This window comes from Oryctolagus cuniculus, chromosome 8, assembly GCF_964237555.1.
Source record: "Oryctolagus cuniculus chromosome 8, mOryCun1.1, whole genome shotgun sequence".
Taxonomy (NCBI): domain Eukaryota; kingdom Metazoa; phylum Chordata; class Mammalia; order Lagomorpha; family Leporidae; genus Oryctolagus; species Oryctolagus cuniculus.
The window spans coordinates 19217497-19241754 of record NC_091439.1 but is presented as its reverse complement, the minus strand read 5'-3'; the positions used below and the strand labels follow the sequence as shown (position 1 = coordinate 19241754).

General features: G+C 46.0%; 2 protein-coding genes and 1 long non-coding RNA gene across 18 annotated transcripts in view; 2 read left to right on the top strand and 1 right to left on the bottom strand.

Moving 5' to 3' along the window:
- The window catches only part of SMAD1 (SMAD family member 1), an 86201-nt gene extending 73100 nt beyond the window's left edge, over window positions 1–13101 (top strand). For all 16 annotated transcript variants that reach the window (XM_070047474.1, XM_008267390.4, XM_070047472.1 and 13 more), the window contains 2 exons: window positions 7795–8051; window positions 11729–13101. In XM_070047474.1, the coding sequence (XP_069903575.1) occupies window positions 7795–8051; window positions 11729–11872 (401 nt within the window). In that variant the 3' untranslated portion in view covers window positions 11873–13101. The remainder of the gene's footprint in view (window positions 1–7794; window positions 8052–11728) is intronic.
- Window positions 12527–17261, bottom strand: LOC127483269 (uncharacterized). The gene is made up of 4 exons (XR_011378234.1): window positions 17124–17261; window positions 16532–16863; window positions 13548–13952; window positions 12527–13437 (listed from the first exon to the last, which is right to left on the bottom strand). It is a non-coding gene; the product is annotated as an uncharacterized lncRNA (long non-coding RNA).
- A 531-nt stretch (window positions 17262–17792) lies between these two features.
- MMAA (metabolism of cobalamin associated A) overlaps window positions 17793–24258 on the top strand; it is an 80086-nt gene continuing 73620 nt past the window's right edge. The window contains exon 1 of the mRNA XM_070047480.1: window positions 17793–17932. The gene's annotated coding sequence lies outside the window, so the exon portion shown is untranslated. The remainder of the gene's footprint in view (window positions 17933–24258) is intronic.

Here is a 24258-nt window from a genome sequence, read left to right as displayed (position 1 = left end):
GAGAGAGACAGAGAGAAAGGTCTTCCTTCCATTGGTTCACTCGCCAAATGGCTACTACGGCCGGAGCTGCGCCGATCCGAAGCCAGGAGCCAGGTGCTTCCTCCTGGTCTCCCATGCAGATGCAGGGCCCAAGCGCTTGGGCCATCCTTCACTGCCCTCCCAGGCCACAGCAGAGAGCTGGACTGGAAGAGGAGCAACCAGGACTAGAACCTGGCGCCCATATGGGATGCCGGGGCCGCAGGCGGAGGATTAACCAAGTGAGCCACGGCGCCGGCTCCTATCACTCTGTCTTTCAAAAACCAATATTTAAAATGACTTACAACCTAAAATTAAAAACAAATTGGAACAAATAAACCTAGTTGTATTTCAAATGAATACCACAATTCAGTGAAAACTTGTAGCTTGTTTTTTAACAGATTTATTTATTTTGTTTATTTGAAAGGCAAATCAAGAGAGAGAGGGAGAGAGAGTGAGATAGATCCACCTTCTACTGGTTCACTTCCCCACATGGCCACAACAGCCAGGGCTGAGCCAGGGCAAAGTCAGCAGCCAGGAAGTACATCTGGGTCTCCCACGTGGGTGGCAAGGGCCCCATTACTTAGGCTGTCTGTGTTCTGCTGCCCAGGCACATTAGCAGGGAACTGAATCAAGCGGAACAGCCCAGCACTCAAATCAGCACTCCGATATGGGATGCTGGCATCACAGGCAGCACTCAACCCGCTGAGTCACAGCACTGGCCCCACTGACGACTTATTCATGCAGTGTTTGATGTCATGAGCACATGCTCAGTGTGGGTGGGGTGGGATAGTGTCACGGAGAGGAATTCACGTAACTTGTGAACTCTTCGGCAGCCTTGATTATTTTGCAGTGGTGTGAATGAAACAGTTCTGTGTCTTTCAGATGTGTTTTAAGGTTAAGCAAATAAAGGTGTAGATGTGGTTGGGAGCCTGATTTTTTCTCTGGAGTAAGGGACATAACAAAATGTGGAGGAGAGCAACAAGACAAACCCTGTGGAGGCAGACGGGGAGGTATCAGTGTGAAGCCATGATTTGGATACTGCACACATGTGTGTTTGTATGTATAGTGTGTGTCTGCATGCACATGCAGTTTCTGATCTGTCTACTGAAAGGGCTGGAAAACAAAGGCAGCCCTTAGCAATAAGCACGTGCAATGTTCAAATAATCGCTCCTAATACCATCCCCCGCTAAGGATACCCAAGGCTCCTTGGAGAAATGGCCGATTCCAAGGCTAGGACACGTAGGCAGAAGAGGAGCTTGAAACATTTCAAGCCGGCGCCGTGGCTCAATAGGCTAATCCTCCACCTTGCGGCGCCGGCACACCGGGTTCTAGTCCCGGTCGGGGCACCGGATTCTGTCCCGGTTGCCCCTCTTCCAGGCCAGCTCTCTGCTATGGCCAGGGAGTGCAGTGGAGGATGGCCCAGGTGCTTGGGCCCTGCACCCCATGGGAGACCAGGAAAAGCACCTGGATCCTGGCTCCTGCCATCGGATCAGCGCGGTGCGCCGGCTGCAGCGGCGGCCATTGGAGGGTGAACCAACGGCAAAGGAAGACCTTTCTCTCTGTCTCTCTCTCTCACTGTCCACTCTGCCTGTCAAAAAAATAAAAAAAAAAAAAAAAAAAAAAATGAAACATTTCATCATGGTGGAAAGTAAAGAAATGCTAATGAAAATGATGGGGATGTCACAGGAACCAACTGAAAGAGCTTCCACTGGCCAATTATAGGACAATTTGAGCTCCAAAATAATTATGGTAGTGAGTTTTAAGCCATGAAAAAAACTGCTAATCCAAAGCAATAATAGGTAAATGAAAGAATAGGGAAGGCTGATTGGCAAATGTAGAATGAGTGCTAGAATTGGAAAATCATCATTTTGCAGCCATCATAATAGCAAGAGTCATCAACGCGTGCTGAAAGTAAAGAGAATTTTTTATGAGAGTCAGGATATTTGCATGTTTTGAAAGATCCTCACGTGGGAGCCAGAGTGATGGAGCATCCGGTTAAGCCACAATTTGTGACTCTGGCATCTGTATCAGAGCATAGGTTCCAGTCCCAGCTGCCCTGCTTCCGATCCAGCTCCCTGCTGATGCGCCTGGGAAAGCAGCAGAAGATGGTCCAAGTGCTTGGGCCCCTGCACCCACATGGGAGACCCAGACAGAGTTCCTGGCTCCTGGCTTCTGGCTTTGGCCTGGCCCAGCCTGTTTTGTTGCAGCCATTTGGGTAAAGAACCAGCAAAGGGAAGATTTCTTTGTCTCTCCATCTCTGTCACTCTGCCTTTCAAATAAATAAAATAGAAATCCGTAAATTGTCTGCTGAAAACTGCCTGTTAGTTACCAGAGGGAAAACAGCAGCAGTTACACAGTAGAGAAATTGTATAATTTATATTATCATTGTAATTAGATATTTGACCACCCATCTTGACTAGGGTATCAGAATTATCACTGGAGGCAGGCATTTGGCTTAGCAATTAAGCTCCTGATTAAAATGTCTGCATCCTATATTGGAGTGCCTGGGCTTATATCTGCCTTGAGCTCCAGACTCCAGCTTCCTGCTGACGTGGACCCTTGGAGGCTGCAGTGATGGCTCAAGTAGTTGGGTCTTTACCACCCACATGGGAGGCCTGGTCTGAGTTGCTGACTCCTTAGCTAGGGTTGTGGGCATTTGGGGAGTGAACCAGCAGATATGAGCTTGCTCTTTGTGTTTTTATCAGTCTGCCTCGCACAAAGAATTATACCCGTATAGTCACAATAAAGACAAATGGATATCCTATACCTCCAGATATGGTACCAGAGAAGACCGTAACATGACCCGTGCAGAATTCTTGCTGGAAATGCGGATTTGAGCCTATTCCTGAGGAAATATCAGACAAACCCAAAACATTAAACATCCTGCTAAACAGGGTGAAGGAGAACTGTGTGTTCCAGATGAAAAGCTTTAGAAATATTGCCACATGCATTACCTAACCCTTCACATATCCCAGTAGTGAATAGGGAAAAAATACTATAAAGGACATTATTGAAAGGTAAATTAGATAAGTATTACATCAGTGTTAAATGTGCTGGTGTTGCTCACTGCTATGGAAGAAGCTATCCCTATTCTTAATAAATACGCCTGGGGCCAGCACTGTGGTGTAGCAGGTAAAGCTGCCGCCTGCAGTGCCAGCCTCCCAGATGGGTGCTGGTTCATGTCCCAGCTGCTCCACTTCTGATCCAGCTCTCTGCTATGGCCTGGGAAAGCAGTAGAAGACAGCCCAAGTCCTTAGGCCCCTGAACCCACGTGGGAGACCCAGAATCTTCTGGCTCCTGGCTTCAGACCGGCCCAGTGCTGGCTGTTGTGGCCATTGGGGGAGTGGATGGAAGACCTTTCTCTGCATCTCTCCCTCTCCCTATCTGTAGCTCTACCTCTCAAATAAATAAAATCTTAAAAAAAAAAAAACTATAAATAACAATACACCTAAGTAGTTAGGAGGTAAAGGGTGATGACAAAACATTTAAAAGAAAAAGATGTCTATCTGTTCACCATCTGACTCTGTGTAAAACAACCCTGTGTCCAAATGTGCATGTGCACGTGTGAGTGTGTGTGTGTGTGTGTGTGTGGTGTGTACAGCAGGGAGGAAGGGAACACATGACCAAGAAGACGGAGTAAGTTGTCTCCATAGATGACTCTGGAGAATGGTTATATGGGTGCTTTGTTCTCTTTTTCTTTCTTGTTTGTTCTATTTCAAATTTTTTATAAGCTTGAAATTATTTCCAGAGTTAAAGATTCTTTTTAAAAAAAATCGACCTGCTGTGAAATTTAGAAAAGTGGACTATATTAAAAAGGTTATTGAATAGATGCTCAAAAGGCGTTTGAGAGATCCTGGCAGGGGGAACCCCAATAGTTCTTAAACCAGGATTAGTAGCCATTTCCTGACTGTGACGAAAGGGGGTAAGGACTTAGACTTGGAACATACATAGCTATCTTGCTAGAATCTCTCAAATTGCACTTAAACACAATTTTTCATACATTTGGGATGGAAGGACTTATTCTTCCCTAAACTCTGAACCTGTTATCCCAAAGTAGTAAAAAGCTGTTGTGCTAAGGTACATTGCTCTTTAAAAAATTGGGATGAAAATAAGGATTCTGGGAATGCTATTATTTAAAATTGTTCCAGATGCCCTGAGTGGTGTACTCAAATGTCGAGTTATAGATCTTGGAAACAAGCCAAGATTATCATTATTTGCAGATGATAGGATTGATTGATTATATTCCTGGGTCTGTTCTGGAAGTAGAGTTAGTAGGCCGAAAGCTGTTGATGTCATTTGCCAGATTGCTTTCCAGAAAGCTTGTAGTACTGTGTACTCCTACTGAGGTAAACGCGTGCCTCCCCCGCTTCGTGCACGCCAGGTGTGTGGATGGGCCTTGTGTCTGTTCAGGGGATGTGGCTGCTTACGTGGCAATCTCCAAAGAATCTATTTTTTAAAAAATTACATAAGTCTGTTTCCTTTAAATGGAGGGAAAATTGCATTCCCAATAGGAGCAGAAACACACAATTTTGGAAATCATCTAAACTTTCAATTTGTGAGTATACAAAGAAAATAAAATTCTACTGAGAGAAAGAAAATTTGCCAGAGTACATAGGCAGTCTGTGCTCCTGAAAGGGAATACTCAGTACTGGGAAAGCATCTTAAGGCTATTAGTTCTTCCTGATTTAATTTGTAGTTTAAAACAGTTCTGTCAGAATCACAATGTGGTCCTTTTTTGAAAGCTGAAATATTACCTGGATGGATAAACAAGTGAGAAAAATGAGAATAGCTCCGTTATTTCATAGAAGAGCAAAGAAAAAACTCCTGATATTAGAGTTACTAAAACATTTTTAAAAATACAGTTAAATCAGTGTATAAGCAAACCAGGAGAATAAATTCAACTCGGACTGTGTATAACAATTTAATGTATGTTAAGTGAAGTGTATGAATCAGTAAGGTCTTCTAATGGCCCTGCAGTAACAAAGTGGACTTTTGAGTGGGTCCAAGAGGAGCAACCCTGACCTCATGCCATAAATACATTAATGAGCTGAATATTTTTAAAAGATTATTAAAAAGCTGGAAGGAAATGTATTTTATAGGAGAGGTGGAGATTTCCTGAGCACTAAGGCAGCCTGAAGCAGGCATTTGGCCCAGTGGTTCAGAAGCCCCCATCCCGGGTTAGAGTGCCTGGGTTCAGTATCTGCCCCAGCTCCCCACTCCAGGTTCCTGGGCATCCTGCTGAGAGGCATCAGTAATGGCTCAAGTCATCAGGCTCCAGCCGCTCACACAGGAAACCTTGACTGAATTTTTGGCTCTCAGCTTCATCCAGGCCATTGGCCACTGTAAGCATTTGAGGAGTGAACCAGAAGATGTGAGTGAGCTCACTGCCTTCTATCTCTATCTCTCTTGTGCTGTCTCTTAAATAAATAAGCAAAGATCTTAAGGGATTTGACTAAAAGACTAAACTGTGGCATAGTGGGTAAAGCTACCGCCTGCAATGCCGGCATCCCATATGGGTGCTGGTTCAAGTCATTTCTGATCCAGCTTTCTGCTATGGGCTGGGAAAGCAATAGAAGATGGCCCAAGTCCTTGGGCCCCTGCACCCATGTGGGAGACCTGGAAGAAGCTCCTGGCTCCTGGCTTTGGATTGACTCAGCTCCGGCCATTGGAGCCATCTGGGGAATGAACCAGCAGGTGGAAGACTCTCTCTGCCTCTGCCTCTGCCTCTTTGTAATTCTCTGCCTTTCAAATAAATCTTTTAAAAAAAAAGACTACTACAACTTAAAAAACTGTATCATAGAGCAGGCTTTTGGCACCTTTAAGGCATGCCTTTGGATGCCTGCATTCTGTATTGGGCAGTATGGGTTCAGAAAGGCCCAGCTCCACTTCTGATTCCAGCTTCTTCCTGACTCCAGCTTGCAGATAGCATACCTCTGGGAGGCTGAAGGTGGTGACTCAAGTACTTGACACCTATCTGGGAGACCCAAATTGAGTTCCTGGCTTCAGCTTGGCCCAGCCCTGGCTGTTGTGGGCATTTGGGGAGTAAACCAATAAATAAAAGATCTCTCATTCTCTGCCTTTTCAGATAGGTAGGTAGGTAGGTAAGTAGATAGGTAGATTTAAAGATGTATAATGAACAAACTTAAAAGATAGGAAAACAAATAAGATATAAATTATTTATATAATTCCTGTATGCACAGCTCATAAAAAATAAAAATACTAGAATCCCCTGTGGGATGAATAGATAAGAAATAACCAACTGAATTCACAAGGGAAACACATATGGCTAATATACATAAGCCATGGGAGCAGCAGCATATACAAATTAAAGCAACTGTATTATTTCCAGCTATAAATTGGAGAAATTTTGTTTTGTTTTAAGCTCAGGTTCAGTGCTGGCACGAGTGAAATGAGAAAGGTGTTCATACACTGCCAGTGAGGGTGTAAATTGATCCAAGCATTCTGGAAAGTCTTTGGCACAGTGAATCCGAAGCTTTCAATCCAGCTCTTTAACTTCCAGGAATCTCTCCTAAGGATAATATCAGAAACTGTCCAAAGACATTTATCATGGCATTGTTATAATAGCAGAAAATTATTGTCAACACACTAGTCCACTAATTGGAGAATCGTTAAATAAGTCGTTAACATCCATACAGTCATGCAGATGTTGTAACTGTTTGCCAAGAAATTTTAATGACCCCCACATTAGAATATAACACATCAAACCATTAACCCTTCCTGCCTCTAGGTCACTAAATAATGCATAATGTTTTCTGCTGCTTTATATTTTGATTTACCTTCCAAATTTCCTCAAATGAAAATTTTGTAATTTTTATAATCAAGCATAAAGTACACATACACTCTTAATTTTCTCTGCATCATGCCACAACCTGGGCTTCTGCCTCAACAGCTATATAATTGTGCCAGAAGTGTTAACTGCTGTGTGTACATAGAAACACAGTATTTTGCATGGGACATTTGTTTTAGCACTGAGGAGGCCGTGCCAGAATGCTCTGCAAGGTGCATGGAGGAAGGCCACGGGGGGACGTGGCTTGATTTGCTGAGTGGTCTGCATAAAGTCATCTCCCTTTAATGCTGTGAAGCTCTGTGCAGTGGGTGGGTTTTCCTCTTTCCTTTTGGAAGAACCCGGGGAAGGTCCATCTCCTACAGTCCTGGCACTCTGACTCTCCTAGCGAGAGGTCTGCACCAGGTGGCAGTCTGGTGAGACCCAGTAGGAATTATTTTTCTAGTTTATTTTCTCACCGGGCCTTCTGTCTTGTACTCTCAGCAGTACTTCTGCCTGTGGTTTTCTACTTCTGCTTTGTTTGACCCACGTTCCCTCCTCTCTACCCTAAAGCTTTCCAAACAGCTTAGCTTCTGAATTGAAATACAAGAGGGTTATGGGATGAGTATGCATAGGCTCCCATAAGGAAGTCCACGTTTTATTATGCTGTATTTTTAAAGTAAGCGTACACTTTCCAGTAGGGCATTAAGCTCTTAACAAAGTGAAATTGCTCTATTTTGTTCATTGGTTTTTTTTTTTTTAAACAAATTTGTCCTATTATTTCCTAAACCTCCTTAGACATGCTTTGACACCTGGACATCTTATTAACTAGTACAGTTAACATCAGTTCTTACCAGTTGTGTAGGACCTGGAAAATATCTCACTAGGACAAGCTTCAGTGTGTGTGAATTTACGTCTGTGTGTTGGAGCTGCCCAGGGGCCTTTCAGCCGTGCACTAATGGCAAGCACGTGCGCGCGTTGCCTTTCCGCAGGAGTCCACCTTTACTACGTCGGAGGGGAGGTGTACGCCGAGTGCCTCAGTGACAGCAGCATCTTTGTGCAGAGTCGGAACTGCAACTACCATCACGGATTTCACCCCACCACTGTGTGCAAGATCCCTAGCGGGTGTAGCTTGAAAATTTTTAATAACCAAGAATTTGCTCAGCTGTTGGCACAGTCTGTGAACCATGGCTTCGAGACGGTCTACGAGCTGACGAAAATGTGTACCATACGCATGAGCTTCGTCAAGGTAAGTGAGCTTTGATTCCTCTAGGGAGGTTTGACACGTTCTTGCTGCACTGTCTCTCTGTATATACATCTGTATTCTCCCGACATACTCGGACTTCCACATTAGCTGACCTATTCTCTAGGCATTTTAAACCTTAGTGAGGATGTCATTTAGGAGAACATAATTGGAACATAGGAGTGCTTGGGTTAACCATCAATAGCAGTAGGCTTTATGACCCTTTCTTAATTCAAGTAACACTATTTTAGCTTGTAGCACCATTAGAGTATACTGTATATTTAACCTATAATTTAAACATGTGATAATCCCGTTGCTTTTGCTTCACTGATAAGTAATCTTCCATTAAAGATGCATCACACTGGAAATTATTTTTGATTGGTCAAGTTTTTTTAGTGGTTCTAGTAAGCCTGGTGATTTTTCTTTCAGTACGAAAGTTTAGGGGCAGATGTTTGGCCTAGTGGCCAGCACCCCATAACCAAGTGCTTGGGTTTGGTGCCCGGCTTAGCTCCTACCTGGAAGGCAGTGGTGGTGGTTCAAGTACCTGAGTTCCTGAGACACTTGGGCTCAGTTCCTAGCTCCTGACTTCAGCCCAGCTCAGTCCTAGCATTGTGCATGTTTGGGGAGTGAACTAGCAGGTGAAAGCGCTCTCTGCCTCTCAGATAAATAAATGGACATTTAACAAGCATTCATGTTTAGAGATAAAGTCGAGGTGGGCATTTGGTACAGCAGTTAAGCAGCCACTAGCGACACCTGCCTTCCATATCAGAGGACCTGGCTCAGATCCAGCTGCTCCACTTCTACTCCAGCTTCCTGCTGATACACACCCTGGGAGGCAGCAGTGATGGCACAGGCGCTTGGATCCCTGCCAACCACATGGGAGAACTGGAGTTCTGGGCCCTGGCTTTCCCCTGGCACAGCCCTGGCTGTTGACAACATGTGGAGAGAAAACCAGTGAATGGGAAATCTCTTTCCGTTTCTCTCTCTCTCGCTCTCTCCCCCCAACCCCCCTTGACCAAAGGTAAATTGATGCCTTGGCTTTAAGATTGTATTCTAAATTTTGAAGGAGGAGAAATTTAAAGACATTACTTATAATAATTCATCTTTTTGCTGCTTCATTTTCTACCTCAGAGAAGTAAAATGTTCTAAGATGCCATTGAAATGTAAAATAAAATTGAGACATGGTTGGATGCATGAGTCGGTGACTTCCTCTAGTAGCTGACTTTCTTGTCTCTGAATTCCCAAATATAAATTTTCATCCTGTGTTACTTAGAGAAACAAAACTAATTATATATGTGGGCGAGGCAGTCACCTTTTATGTCTTGTCTTCAGAAGCTCGCCTAACTTGTTGGGAAACCTGTTTTGTGCTGTATCTGTTGCGGAGGGTAATCTGGGAGTCTTACCCTGTCAGTCACCCTTCAGCTCAGCACGTCTCTTCCTGGACATCATCCTTTGTTCCCATTTGGATCCTTTCAGCAGATTCACAGCGCCTTCTCCACGTGTGCGTCGTCTTGATCTAGAACTCGGCAGCCCTTTGAAGCTGAGTCTGGCACCCCTCTGTTGTGCCTGGAGGTGTTGCGCTCCTGAAGGGGCTTGAGCTGTGCACCGTGCAGCTCCGGGATGGCAGAGCCCTTTCTCACCCATTGTTCACATTCACGCTCCACGTGTTCACTTAGCATTTGGGCTCAAATGATTTTTTTTTTTTTTTAATAAGCACAGCGACTTGCAGAAGTGTTTCTTCCCTTTATTCTTGTAGGAGGGAGAGCCGAAACATGCAGGTTCCAATCCTATCTGCCATCTCACTGTGGGCTTGAGGGGCTCTCCCCTGGGCCACTTCTTCACCCTTAGAATGGGGCAGACAGAGCTGGGGACTGTGGGAATTACCGCAAGGTGCCCGGGTGGTTCTGTCACGAATGTCAACAAATACTGTAGCCCTAGCCTAGAAAAGTAATACAAGGGTGAAAAAGCACCTGAAGTCTCTAGCTTCAAGCTGCATATGGCATAGTATATACTGAGTTACGATATGACCTGGTAAGCTCCAGTGTGCAGGGTTACACAAGCTATCCGGCCCTGGCTGAGATACTGGGTGTAGAGGTGAGGATGAACAGATCTTATTAAAGATACTGCTAGCACCATCAAGGGCAGCTGCTTGTCATACAGTAAGCAACAGGAAGGGTGCACAAGGTTTTTAGAACTTTGTGCTTTCTTATCATGAGGAGTGCATACTTTATTCCTCCCGACTCAGCATCTTAGATACAAGACCTAGAATACTAATATTAATAATCAGTCTGTTTTCACAATGACCATTCGGGGACATCATTATAAAACATAGATTTGATAAATTATTCGCAGCTTAAACACGTTCATATCTGAAAATGCCGAGTCAGTTCCGCTGAGTAGGTATTTATAGGGCTTTTGCTTCATGCCAGTCAGTGTGCCAGATACCGGAAGTCAGAGAACTTAACATCTCATGGAGGAACATGCACACAGACAAGCCCACTAAGTACATGTGTGAGTCTGCTGATACATGTACAGATGCCTGGCTTTGCATATACAGCTGGAGTTCACATGCCACAGTTCTAATATCCAGGTGTGTTTCTTGAACCTGCTGGAGTGGGTAGGTTAGCAGAGATCAATAAAACCCAGCCTTCTCTGATACCCCTCATGAAATAGGGGTTGACCAGGCCTTCATATTCCACTATCCGTTTACACCAGTGAATTTTTTATGTTTGTAGTAGCAAATTTACTTTTCCCTTTTTTTGAAGTGACTCTTAGAGGACCTCAGTGTTCTAATTCAGTAACCAGGAAGCTGTCCAGCAGGCTCGCCTCTTGCACAAATGAATAATAGAATGTGTGGATTCAGAGCAATGGCTGGGAGTCAGTCAAAGCTTTGGGATACTCAGAGGTGTTCCTTTCGGTTTTGCTGGGAGACTGAAAGACCACATGCTTTGCGTTGGCAGGAGGACCTTCAGAGGGTAAACGCAGAAGAAGCAGATGTGAATCTAACGTAGCTCTTTCCTTATTTTCTTGATAAAATGAGAATGTACTAGTAGCGGTTGCATTACTAGAAATGTGATGGGCAGTGAAAATGAAAGCTAAACATTGCCATCGTTAAAACAACTTTCAGGGGCCAGTGCTATGGCACAGTGGCTTAATCCTCTGCCCGCGGCTCCGGCATCCCACATGAGCACTGCTTAGAGTCCCGGCTGCTCCACTTTCAATCCAACTCCCTGTTGATGACCTGGGAAAGTGGTAGAAGGTAGCCTGGGTGATTGGGCCCCTCCACCCACATGGGAGACCTAGAAGAAGCCCCTGGCTCCTGGCTTCTAATCGGCCCAGCTCTGGCTGCTGTGGCCATTTGGGGAGTGAACCAGCGCATGGAAGACCTTTCTCTCTGTCTCTATCTCTGTGGCTCTGCCTCTTAAATAAATGGATAGATCTTTAAAACGGAAACAAAACAACTTTGAAACACATTGAAAAACTTTCTGTGCTTCTTACTGGATGGACTTCAAGGAGATGAAGCCCATTCCCTGCAGTTGCCCGCCACATTACACGTGTGCGTGTGCGTGTGCGTGTGCGTGCTGTTCTCGCAGAAAAGGCTTATAGCCCCACATCCAGTCACTGAGTAAGTTGCAACCACGGAGTTAAACAAGCTGAATGACTTCTGGTGTGTTTCTCTCCAGGGCTGGGGAGCAGAATACCATCGCCAGGATGTTACCAGCACCCCCTGCTGGATTGAGATACACCTGCACGGCCCCCTCCAGTGGCTGGATAAAGTCCTGACTCAGATGGGCCCACCTCACAACCCCATCTCCTCCGTGTCTTAAACGGCCTCAGGCGCCTGCCCCTTGAAAACTGTTGAGCCTTGCATGTACTTGAAGGATGGATGAGTCAGACACATCTGAGAGCTGACAAAGGAGCCTTGATCATACTTGACCTCTGTGACCAACCGTCGGGTTCAGCAATGTAAAAACCTTGGTAACATGCTGTTGATATGGAGAACCTGTTTAGTTTACATTGTAACATTCTGTTGTAAAATCAACTAAAATGCAGACTCTTAGCAGGAATTCGTGTATGTATAGTTACAGGCAAGATGGCCACGCCAGGGACAAATTATCTACTACAAGAACAGGCCTAAGAGATTGTTTTGTGTTTGGCACTTTAAGGTCATCGTTTGGCAGAAGGTTAGCATTAATAGTCATTCTGAAGTGTGTTTTTATCAGGTTTTAGAGCCCGTGGGGAGTCGTCTTCTCATGGGTTTTCGTAATATTTTAAAGCTATTTGTTTAGTAATGGTTTTTTTTGTTTGTTTTTTAAAGTAAAGGTTAATCTTGATGATATACATAGTAATCTTTTCTAAAATCGTATGCTGGCCATCCTGCTGTCAGAATAATGTTAGGCATATGCTCTTTGCTAAATATGTATGTACAGAGTATTTGGAAGCTAAGAATTGATTAGACTAGTGAACTTGGGAGCATTTGCGGGCTGGGGGGAAGGGAAAGGACAGCTGCAAGTGTAGAGTGTCCTGTCAACATTCAGGTTGTTGTTTTGAAGAAACAAACTGATGTCTGAATTTTGCTGTGTTTCAGTTTTTAAAGATTTTATCCAACTCTTTTTTTTTTTTTTTTTTTTTTTGGCATTCTTCTATCCTCTCCGAAAAAGCAGTTATGCAGCTGGTTAATTCATATAACTGTGAGAGCAAATGAATGATTCCTGCCATTCTGAAATCAACTGCCTATGTGTTTCAATACCAGTTGTCTGGAGTGCTTGAATTTAATAAGTGGTTTTTATGGAGTTTACAGTACAGAAATAGGCTTTAATTTTCAAGTGAATTGTTTGCCAAACCTAGTAACTCTGAATATTTGGAGAATTAAAAAAAAAGACCCTTTCAAACTTTCTTAATTTTTTTGTACTATGTTTGGTTTTATTTTTCTTCTGTTAATCTTTTATACTCACTTATGCTCTCTTACATTGAATACTTTTATTCCAAAACTAGTGGGTTTTCTCTACTGGAAATTTTAAATAAACCTATCATTATTGCTTACTTTGATTAAAAATTTGTCATTTTCTTTCTTCACATACTAGATTTTAGGATCAGTATGATGTGCTACTCTGGTTGGAGTTTCTTCTCCAACATTCTCTGCCAAAGCTAAATTACTAATGCAGACAGAGAGATTGAATCCTGAAGAGGGAAACGGAAAAAGGATATCAGATCTTGAAAAATTTAAGGAAAAAATCAGCAAAATCTAAATGTGTCAGTGTGTTGACGTGAGGCATCGCAGCAGCAGCAGCTGTTGGCGGGAACCTGGTCACCCAGAAGTGCCGTGTTGTACCTGCAGAGGAGGGTGCACAGGCGACGGCTGGAGCCTGTGGCAGAGGAGGAGGGCTGGGCCCTGAAAGCGCAGAAGTGAGTCCTGTGGCAGCCTACTTGGCACTGGAATGATTCCCCAGTACCACCCTCCCCCACCCCCCGAAAAAAAGCAACACGAGAAAGCAAGTTTACCCATGAAGGACACAGATGTAAGAACGCCATTCTTTCTTGGCCAGGTAGATGCCACTCTTGCTTCTTTTCATTTCTGTATCTCTTTGCTGGAGTGTTTACCAGCCCGGGAGTTTAGGGCTTCCCCATGCCCCTTTAAAGAGCCCATTTAAGAATGATGTCATCTTTTCCCCAAAAAACCTAACACTTATTCCCCAACAGTGACTAAGCAAAAATGTCTGCTGTCAGTCATCTCCAAAAACATCCTCATGCGAGCGGAGAAAACCTTGGCCAGCGACGCGGTCCAGCACGAATGCACGCACGTCTCTGCTGGCTCCCTGAAGTTCCGTGAGCCTGTGTTCGCGTCCCGTGTTTCTTCCATGGAGATAATGGAGTTGTGTCCTTATCACAAAGTTGGGGGGAGGATCACTGAAATGACAATATGCGAAATACGTTAGGGATGTAGCTCCCAAGCAAGTTAGGGGTCATTGTTGTCTTGAACCCTCTCCCATACACACTGCATTTCCACTAGCTACGGCATTCAGGCACAGGGCAGCAGAATCAATTCTGGTGGTTGGTGAGATATAAACAAAGAAGATACTCAAACTATTGGACTTCATGAAATATCACTGAGAATAATCTAAAAATAAAGACCTTGGTCAGGATTTCTTTCCCTTTTCCTAGTGGAACACGACTTCTTACTTCCCTTGAGTTTCTTTGGTTGCCTGCTGGACCTGTTATGCAAGCTGCTGATGCAGTGAAGCAGCGCTGGGAGCCAGCTTGAAGTTCTATCAGATGAGATGCCAAGATCATACAGTACGTTGAAACCTACTGGGTGGGGACCCCCAGAGTTCACAGCATGGTGCATAATTAGACCCTTCCTGCTTAAGTATGGTTATTTGTATTTTTAGTAAAATCTTAGTGAAAACCACAGTTATTAGCTATTAAAAACACTGGTGGGTCTATTGGGAATTTTTAATTAAACGAATGGAAAAGTCAAAGCAGCTATCTGTTCTCATTACTAGAAAAAAAAGTAAGTTGTTCATCCAAGGAACAACAAGGAAAAACAACGTGAACTGTTTGAGAGCAGGTATATGTGATGCTACTAAGAAACCAGTAGTGGGCTCATTAGGACGGTGGCTGAGGAGCTATGGCCTCATGCCATCCTTTAATAGGACTTGGCCTCCCGCGCAGGTCTTTGTTTTTCTGCACCTGTTTCCTCTTCTGTGAAATGGAGACAACAACGCCCTCCTCGTGGGGTCATCGTGAAGACAGTCAGTACATGCAAAGCCCTCTAAGAACCTCTTAGATTGCTTCTACTGACTGCATTTGGCTGGGAAGACAGCCTGATAGGAGTTTGAGTCAACAGACAGAAGAATTGGATGAAGACCTACCTGCCTTTAAAGTATTTCATAAATGGTCAAAGAGCTTCTAGGCTAGAGAATGCAATCGTAACAACTAGCCATTTGTGGGGCCTGGCCCACTATGTGCCAGACACTGTGCCAGGTGTCCACACATTGCCTTTTTTTTTTTTTTTTTTAATTTGAAAGAATAGACAGATGGAGTAAGGTATTCCATCCACTGGTTCACTTGCCAAATACCCACAACAGCCAAGCCTGGAGCTCTGAACTCAACCCAGGTGTCCCATGTGGGTGGCAGGGGCCCAAGTACTTGAGCCAATATCCACTGCCTCCCAGGCTGTGCCTCAGCAGGAGGCTGGATCAGAAGCAAAGGAGCCACGACTCCAGCTGGGCACTCCACTGTGGAGCGTGGGCACCCGAAACATACGCCTACCCCGTGCCAACTGCCCCCATATCGCTTCTTTTTCCGTGATAAGAACTTAGGCTACTCTGTCCTCAATTCCTTACACTGGTTTTCTTATAGATGAATCAGCTGGTTCAGGTGCTAAGTAACTTGTCTGAAGTAACCTACCTAACCTAGTTAGCAAGGAATCCCAATTTCAATTCTGATCTCACTTTGAAATCTAGTTAGTTCCATTGAATCCTTTCTCTTGTTAGTTTCCAGACATAGGAACTTTACAAACTAACACAGAATGAAGAACACCAAGGAAAGAAAAGGTAGTAAGAACTTGATTAGGTAGAGACAAGTAAGAATTTACAGAGAAAGGGACATTTAGGGTTGAGCCTAAGGATGGGAAGCATTTTAGTAAATGGAGAAACTTGGGGTGAAAGCCCAGGCGACCTGTTTGGTTTGCCTTGGCATCTGTCCCCCAGGTTTCTGTGGGATTTCATAATATATAACAGCATGTCTCCTCTGACTTCTGTTGTGTGGTCCAAGCAGGAGCCCGCTGTCTGGGAAGTCTGGGGCTAGAAATATGGAAGAAAGTTTCACCTGCCTGGCTGATGATACAGTAAACCTTGGCAATTGTCCCCTGTATCCCCTCTGCTGTATGGACTACAGACAGGGTTCTCAAGGGCCCGGGGCTTCTGGGTCTAGGGTTGGCTAAGCTCTATCATGTTCCTGTTCTTTGCTATCCTTTGTCAGACACACCAGAATCTTTACAGGCAGTCCCCTCTTTGTGTGTGTTACCTGTATGTGTTTAGGTAATATGGAAAACATGACTTTAAAAAAAATAAAAGGGTTTTGAAGATTTATTTATTTACTTGAAAGGTAAAGTTACAGAGGGAGAGAAACATCTTCCATCCACTGGTTCACTCACCAAGTGGCTAAAACAACCGACCGGGGCTGAGCCAGCCAAAGCCAGGAGCTTCTTCTGGGTTTCCCACATGTGTGTAGGAGCCCAAGAACTTGGGCCATCTTCCACTGCTTTCCCAGGCCATAGCAGAGACTGGATCAGAAGTGAAGCAGCTAGGACTCAAACTGGCACCTATATGAAATGCTGGCACTGCAGGCCAAGGCTTAACCCACTCTGCCACAGTGCTGGCCCCAAGGTAGGTCTTTTTAAAATATCATTTTCCTTTAGTTGAAGCAATACTTGTTCACTATAGATTTGTAAAGTACCAGATAAACTAAGTACCTGTACTAACCTCTGCTGATTAAGTTGTCTTTTTGAACTAAGGGATTAGAACATCCTGGCGCAGACTGCACAAGCCGTAGATGACACAGGTCTGGAGGTTACCGTGTCCATCTCCCCCAGCGTAGAGAGGATGGCTCGTTCCTTCTGCGTTTCTGCGCACCAGTCCTGTGCCAGGCATGGTGGTCAGTGATAAACTCGGCCTGCCCGTTACGGGAGAGGCAGACAAGCAGTGATGCCAGCGAGGGGCACAGAGGGGTACACAGCCTCACCCCCGGGGGCAGGAGAAGCCTTCTCAGGGCAGTACCTCAGATGGAAGTCTTGTTTCGCCAACCAGGTGTTAACCTGCAAGGGAGGGATGGGGGGTGGGAGTGTGTACCAGGCAGAAAATACAGAGGCACGAGTGCGAGAACCAGGTCCATTTGGGATCACCAAGAATTCAGTGTAGGTGGACTAGCTGGAATATACAGGCAGTAGCTGTCGGTGGAGCCTTTAGCCCAAGTGCTACGTAAGAGAAGGGAGGGGTGGGAAGGGAGCAGTCGTTAAGGATCGTGTGTATGTCCTGATACGGAGTGGGGTAATCCCCCTAGCATCTTAGCTCTTACATGGTGGACGGCGGAGGTCACTCAAGGGTCACACACAGCAGAGCCCAGGAGAGAAACTGACTGTGGAGGAAGCAGAAACGGAACAGGAAGGAGCTAACCCAGCCTGAGGAGTCACAGAGGTCAAGGGAAGGGTTTCAGCGAGGAAGCTTGTCACCGTGACCAGTATGCGACAGAGAAGAGCTTCAGAAAGGGTTTATTTAAGCTGAGCAATTCGGAAGTCTGATGACTGCAGGAGTGTTCCGGGGTGGTGCAAGAAGCCAAATTATAAGCGTTCAGAATTCTATGGGGTGCACGTCAGTGGAGCAAAGAGTATTTTCATCCCTGAAGTTTACTGGTGAGGAGGACAGAGAAAAGAGATGGTGGCTGGAGACACGAGCAGATGCAAGGAACCCCTGTGTCAGAAGCAGGAGCTGTGTGCGTGCATCGCTGGCGGGAGAGGCTGACGAAGAACGCAGAGTTTGGAGCAGTTGGAGCGCCCTTATAGGATGCTGACGCCACAGGCAGCGGCTTAACCCACCACACCACAGCGCCGGTTCCCGGAGTGGTTTTTTAAGGCTGTGGTCCCCAAAGAGCGTGCTGTAACGAAGCCTACGACCTGCGGTTTCCAAGCTCCGGGACACAAACATCTTGTGCACAGATCCGGAAGCTCAGCCTCAGCAACTGCGAGATCATAATCAGTTCAAGGCTGAAGCCGACACAGTGATGGAGAGGCGGCGCCTCCTGCACGGCAGAGTTTGGGAGCGACTCCTCTAGGGACCACTTCGCGAAGAGCTGATGATTTGGAGATTCCTCTCTTGATCCAAAAAACGGTGAGTCAAACAACACAGCTTTATCCCTCAACATAGCCTACGTTTAAAGAGGGAAAAAGAAGATGTTGAGGAGCTCCTTGTTACTCTCTGGGGCTGCACACTTGTGAGGACAAGAGAGAGGACATTGTCTTCTTCCCGTGGCCTTCACCCATGGACACTGGAGCGCAGCCGCAGCCATCTAGACCTTATTTTCATCCCATGGACAGACTGAGTGACAGGCTGATTTTTAGATATTTACGAGAGAGAGAGAGAAAGCACTGCCAGCCACTGGTTCACTCCCCCACACACCTGCAGTGGCTCCGACTGAAGCTGGGAGCCAGGTCTCGCGCATGAGTGGCAGGAACCCGACTACTTGAGCCATCACGGCTGCCTCCCAGGGTCTGCGTTACAGGCAGTTGGCGGCAGGGGGCAGAAGTGAGAATGGAACCCAGGCTCTCCAGTGTGGAATACAGGAGTCTTAGCAGCAGGGCTAACCACTGGCCCTGGATGTAGAACTATGCTGCGGAGGTGATGGGTAGCAGCGGGCACTTGGTTTAGGCAGACCTGTGTTTCAATGCCAGCTCCATCCCTTTCTAGCCGTGTCCTCTCAGGCAAGTGAATTAATGTTTTACCCTCACGGAGACATAATCGCCACCCTCTCATTGGTGGCTGTGCTGCTGTAGCGATGTACTGCATATTAAAACCTCGGCCCAGAGCCCTACACTAAGTGCTTTATAATGGTGGAAAGTGGTTTGCAGTGGTGACGCCAACCTACAGGGCTTCATAAAAACAGGCGTGCGAACACCAGCAGGTGGAGGTGGCGGGCCTTTGCCCTATCCTGGGGATGTAGTAGATGGTTTGCAATCCAAGAATCCCCACAACAATAATAAGCATAGTGGCAAAGAAAAGCAAGGGAAAAAAAAAAAAAAAGCTGTGCTTCGCCGAGCAGCATAGGGAGTGTTCATAAAACAGAGCTGTCAGTTTCCCTGGCGCGCTTTGCAAGGGTCCCAGCCAAGGGCTCTGGACCGAAGCAGACGGTGGGACTCCGCTGAAAGTTTGTGCGGTGTGCTAAGTGATGGCGCCTTCAGCCTGCTCGCCCACAATGATTTACATTTGCACGACTCTCCCCACCCCCACGCTATAGACTAGCTGCTTGTTGGGACATCTCTTACCCTCCCGGCTCCCGACATTGAGATGTCTTTATTCCTGATTTGATCCGGTTGTTCCACTTCTTGAGGGGATGCCACACCTGAGCTCAGACCTGTGACGCCGAGACTCCCACCATCGGCCTGCGAACGCGGGGGACCCCCAAGGACACCGGCCTCTCCTCCGCCTCATGCTCCCCTGTGCTCCAGGCCACCTGCGGGGCGGCTATGCCAGTAATCCTGCCGTCCACCAGGAATTTGCCGCCAGGGCACGCTTTCGCCACAGCACTGGCCCTTCCCATCTGTGGAGTTCCAATCCCGAATTCTTGTTTATCCCTTTGTAGGCAAGGATTATTTCAGGAGGGGTAATTTTACCTCCTCGGGGCAGGACACTGAGGTCGCTATTCTACTTCTGGAAGTGTAAGCTTCATAACTGGGTGAACTGGCAGCCACTCTGCCCTGGGCGTCTGCCTAAATACACAGCAGATTCTACCGTTACCAGTCACCATGTATTAATAACTCACTTGTATCTAGTAAAACCCATTAACTCATGGCCCTACCAGTCTTCCTCCCTCAGCCCCACACTCCCCTAAATATATTTAGAAACTTAAATTAGCAGAGGTCCTTTGGAGAGGGGGGAGACGGGAGAAGGCAAGTTAACGTTCACAGGATGTGTAATTCTCCTTCAGCATGAGGCATTAAACCTAACACCACTCAGATATGTCTTTGAAGCCAATCCTTCTGTGACAGTGCAACCCTTCACACTTTGAACCAGCGAGACTGCCCTCCCAATGAGCTGTGACACTGGTTGATCTATCTTTAAGGTGGGCGCGGCAGTTCTATAATTATCCCAGCCTGCCGCTTCCACGCCCCGGGAGACAGGGAGGAGAAGGAGGTAAGGGAGAGAGAAAAGGTTTTGTGTCAGAGACCCGTGACCCCCTGTCCCCATCTCTGGGTGATTTCTGGACAGTTCCCCGGATCTTCTGAGGCAAACTTTTCTCTGCAAAATGAGACGCATTCTCTTCCAAGATGTTGAAAGATGAGCAGCCACAATGAAGCGTTTATCACACCCGTGCCCTGGTTCAGGGCCTCATTAAAGTGGTTGCTGTGACTATGCTTGGTGAAGCTAGCAGCGTGATGTATTTTTTATTAATGCATGCCCACAGCAGTGCCCCCTTAGACACATTTTCACTTCCTCTGGTTTAAGTTACCCGAGGTCACCGTCAAAGAATTCCCAAGTTTGCAACTGTATGCCTTCTGAGTGTTGCGGTGATAACCTCATGCAGTCCTGAGCCATCTTGCCTGAGATCCCTTTGCCCACTGAGTACCTGCTGTATGCGCTACCTTCCAGTTGGTCGCTCAGTAACTGTCTGAGTTACCAGATCAGCCATGGCAGTACCACGGTGCCAGTGTTGGGGCAGCCTTTATCCTATTCAGTAAAGGCTTTAGTACAAGAGTCGTGATGCAGAGGAGGCACCTGGGCAGAAAAGGTGCCAGGACGCATTACCCCTGGCACTTGGTGAGCACACTGCAGGGCATGTAGAAATCCACCTGCAGGGATAGGGTTGGGGGCCATTGGCTCTCTTGGATCACACCCGCCGTGGAGAAGAGGGGGACTCTACTGTGTTTGGAAATTCACCATAACCGCTGTCATACTGAAAAACACCGATGCTGCACAGTGTGGGAGTTGTACCTCAAACAAGCTGCTCAAGTTTTGTTGTTGTTGTTTTTTTTAATTTGCAAAATGGAACTTCTCAACTTCCCTTTGAAAATGTGAGGGTGATTTTTAAACTGAGAAATCTCAATGCCTATGCTGTTAGGTGACCAATAGATATTGATTAATTGACTCCACCTGTAGGTTTTCATGAGCGCATGAGTCCAAGAACTCTCTTATGTAGCCTGCCCTTCTTCCAAACATTAATTACTACTTTTGTATTATAAGGCTGTTATGATATCCATCCTCCATGCTTTGGGAATTAATTTTAAATTCATGAAGTACATCCTCATGCTTTGATAAATGAGTATAATTAGTTCTCAAACTTTTGTCCATAAGCCAAAACTGGTATCATCAATCATTAAATATTCCCATTAAAATTAATGTAAAAACTTCAATGTTTCTCATAATGGAATAATTAATAGAGTCGAGGGCCTCATTTAATAGTGTGAAAGGTCCCCCAGGCTCTGTCCTGACTGGCCCTCCCTCTTCCATCCATCGCCTCTCCCAAGGTGACCCTCAGTCTCCAAATCCATGGCTCTTAGAGGCCATCTCTGCTCTGTTGGCTCTCAGCTGTGTCCCCAGGCAGGCATCTCATGGGAACCCGTGCACCTAACTTGACATCTGCACACGGGTGTCATCTCCAACTTAGCACAGTCACACCTGCCCTCCCCCACCCACCTGTCAGCTTCTCCCCTCCTCCGTCACCCAGCTGCTGAAGCCAAAACCTTTTCTCACCCCACAACAATGCCATCAATAAACCCTATTACCTTTGCCCTCAGGATAGTCTTAATTTATCCTCTTGTTCTCATCTCTGCTCCTTCCATCCTAGCCAAACACACCATCATCTCTTGCCTAGACTACTAACTACAAGAGCTTTCTGGCAGATTCCCGGCCACCATTCTTGTCCCTACCACATGGCACCCAGACAATCTTTGAAATTCTAATCAACTTATGTTACTTCCCAGAATAAAATCAAAACTCTGTCCTATGGCCATGAAGCCCTGCCTCAGTGGTTCTTCCTACCGAGTGCTCGGAACCTTATGGAAGCATTGCTTACCGATCCAATGATTGGGAAGTGGGGCTGCTACTGGCATCGAGAAGTTGCGAACGCTAGATGGGAGGTGGTTCTGTGTATCGGTCATTATCCGAGCATGGACCCTTGCTTGATATTGTATGCTAAACATAAAATATGTACGTGGAATTTTCCACGAACACAACTACAGTGTCAGTGTAGATAGGACAGACTTTGGTCTCCGATTTTGCCTAGAAATGCTCACCATTTCAGAAAATCACCTTGCCCTTGGAGAAGCCACTGCTGGAGCTGAGGCGCAATTGTGCCACACCTTGACAGGCTCCATGACTCCGCCTAAAAGAACAACCATCCAGCTAAGCTCCTACCTTCTAGGAGAGTCGTGCCTGAGCATTTACACATGGACACACAGACTGCTTTGTCATCAACTGCTTCCTAAAGCTACTCCTTTAACAGGAATTGATGGTGGATTGATGATGCCAGTCTAGGCTTAGGAGTAGAAGTTTGGGAGTCATTACACTCACCCATCAAAGGGTGAAGACACTGCTATGTGAAGCATAGGTTATTTCCCATAGTGCAGAGTAAGTTATTGTAACTGTATTATGAGCAAGTAAACAGTAATTAATATGGCCATGTAGGAGAGGTCTTACTCTTAGGTCTTTATGAGAAAAATCACATATGGGCCCATCAGTTGATTGGCCACCTACAGACTCAGGGCTGGAATCTCAGTTTTCATATTGCTTTTATGGCCTTGCAGGGGAATTGGATGGCTTTTGTCTTCTTAATGTTTTTTAAATTGAGCAACAGTTAAGGTGAGGCCAGCATTGTGTTGCAACCAGTGAAGGCTCTGCCAGCACCCATATGGGTACCAGTTCGTGTCCCGGCTGCTCCAATTTCTATCCAGTCCCCTGATAATGCACCTAAGACAGCCATGAAAGATGGCCCAAAGGCTTGGGTCCCTGCTACCCACGTGGGAGACCAGGATAAAGTACCAGGCTACTGGCTTCAGCCTGGCCCAGTCCTGACCATTACAGCCATGAGGTTGGTGAGTGAACCAGCTGATGGAAGCACTCTACCCCCATCTCTCCTTCTCTCCGTAACTCTGCCTTTGAAATAAATAACAAATCTTTTAAAAAATATTTATTTATTTATTTGAGAGGCAGAGTTACAGAGAGAGGGAGACACAGAGAGAGAGAGAGGAGAGAGAGAGAAATCTTCCATTCACTGGTTCCCTACCCAAATGGCCACCAGTGGTCAGAGCTGGGCTGATCGGAAGCCAGGAGCCAGGAGCTTCTTCCACATCTCCCACGTGGGCGCAGGGGTCCAAGGATTTGGGCCATCGTCCACTGCTTTCCCAGGGAGCTGAGTCGGAAGTGGAGCAATCAGGACTGAAACCGGCACCTGTATGGGATGCTGGTGGGCGCTGCAGGGGGAGTCTTAACCTACTAGTCCACAACGCCAGCCCCAAAATAACAAATCTTAAATGAAAAGAGTGACAGTGAAAACACCCCATGACCTAGCAGTTTCATTGTAGGGCAGAGGTATGTTTTCTGAAGGAGGCACTGGAGCAGGCCAGTTGAGAGCCACTGTGCTGCGTGCTCTGGTTCCTGCTTGCCTTGCCCACACTGCTGCATCCCACCCCGATCCGAATCCTCAGACACATCGCGTTCACTCCCAGCCGAGTGCCTTTGCTCAGCCCCTTACTTCCTGTTCCCACAGTGCCCTCCCCAACACTGCCGGAGGTCTGTTCTTTGGATAGTCCAGGGCGCTTGCTAGCCACCTGAGAGTGGCCCTGAGGCCTTCTCCCTCACCTCACCGACTGAACCCTCTTAGCACTTGTTAGCTGGCTAGGACCTTCCCTGTCTTATGTTTTCTCTGCACCTCCAACATGGCCTGGAACCTGGGAACAGACCAGCAACACATTTGTGGAATGAAAGAATGAATGAGGGAAGGCAAATAAAGCATCCCCGTGTTAATATGGAAGTAGCATTCCTCATTCTATAATATACAAAGCTATAATATTTTGTATTAAGAAGGAAAAGGTTTCTTTTTTTTTTTTTTTTTTTTTTTTTTTTTTTTTTTTAACAGAAGATCAGTTTAGTGTACATTAAGTAAAGATTTCAACAGTTTGCACCCCCATAGAAACACAAAGTGAAATATACTGTTTGAGTACTCGTTATAGCATTAAGCCTCAGTGTACAGCACATTAAGGACAGAGATCTTACATGAGGAGTAAGTGCACAGTGACTCCTGTTGTTGACTTTACAAATTGACACTCCTGTTTATGGCATCAGTAATCTCCCTATGCACCAGTCATGAGTTTCCAAGGCTATGGAAGCCCCTTGAGTTCTCCGACTCTTATCTCGTTTAGACAAGGTCATAGTCAAAGTGGAGGTTCTCTCCTCCCTTCAGAGAAAGGCACCTCCCTCTCCAACTTGACTCTCACTGGGATTAA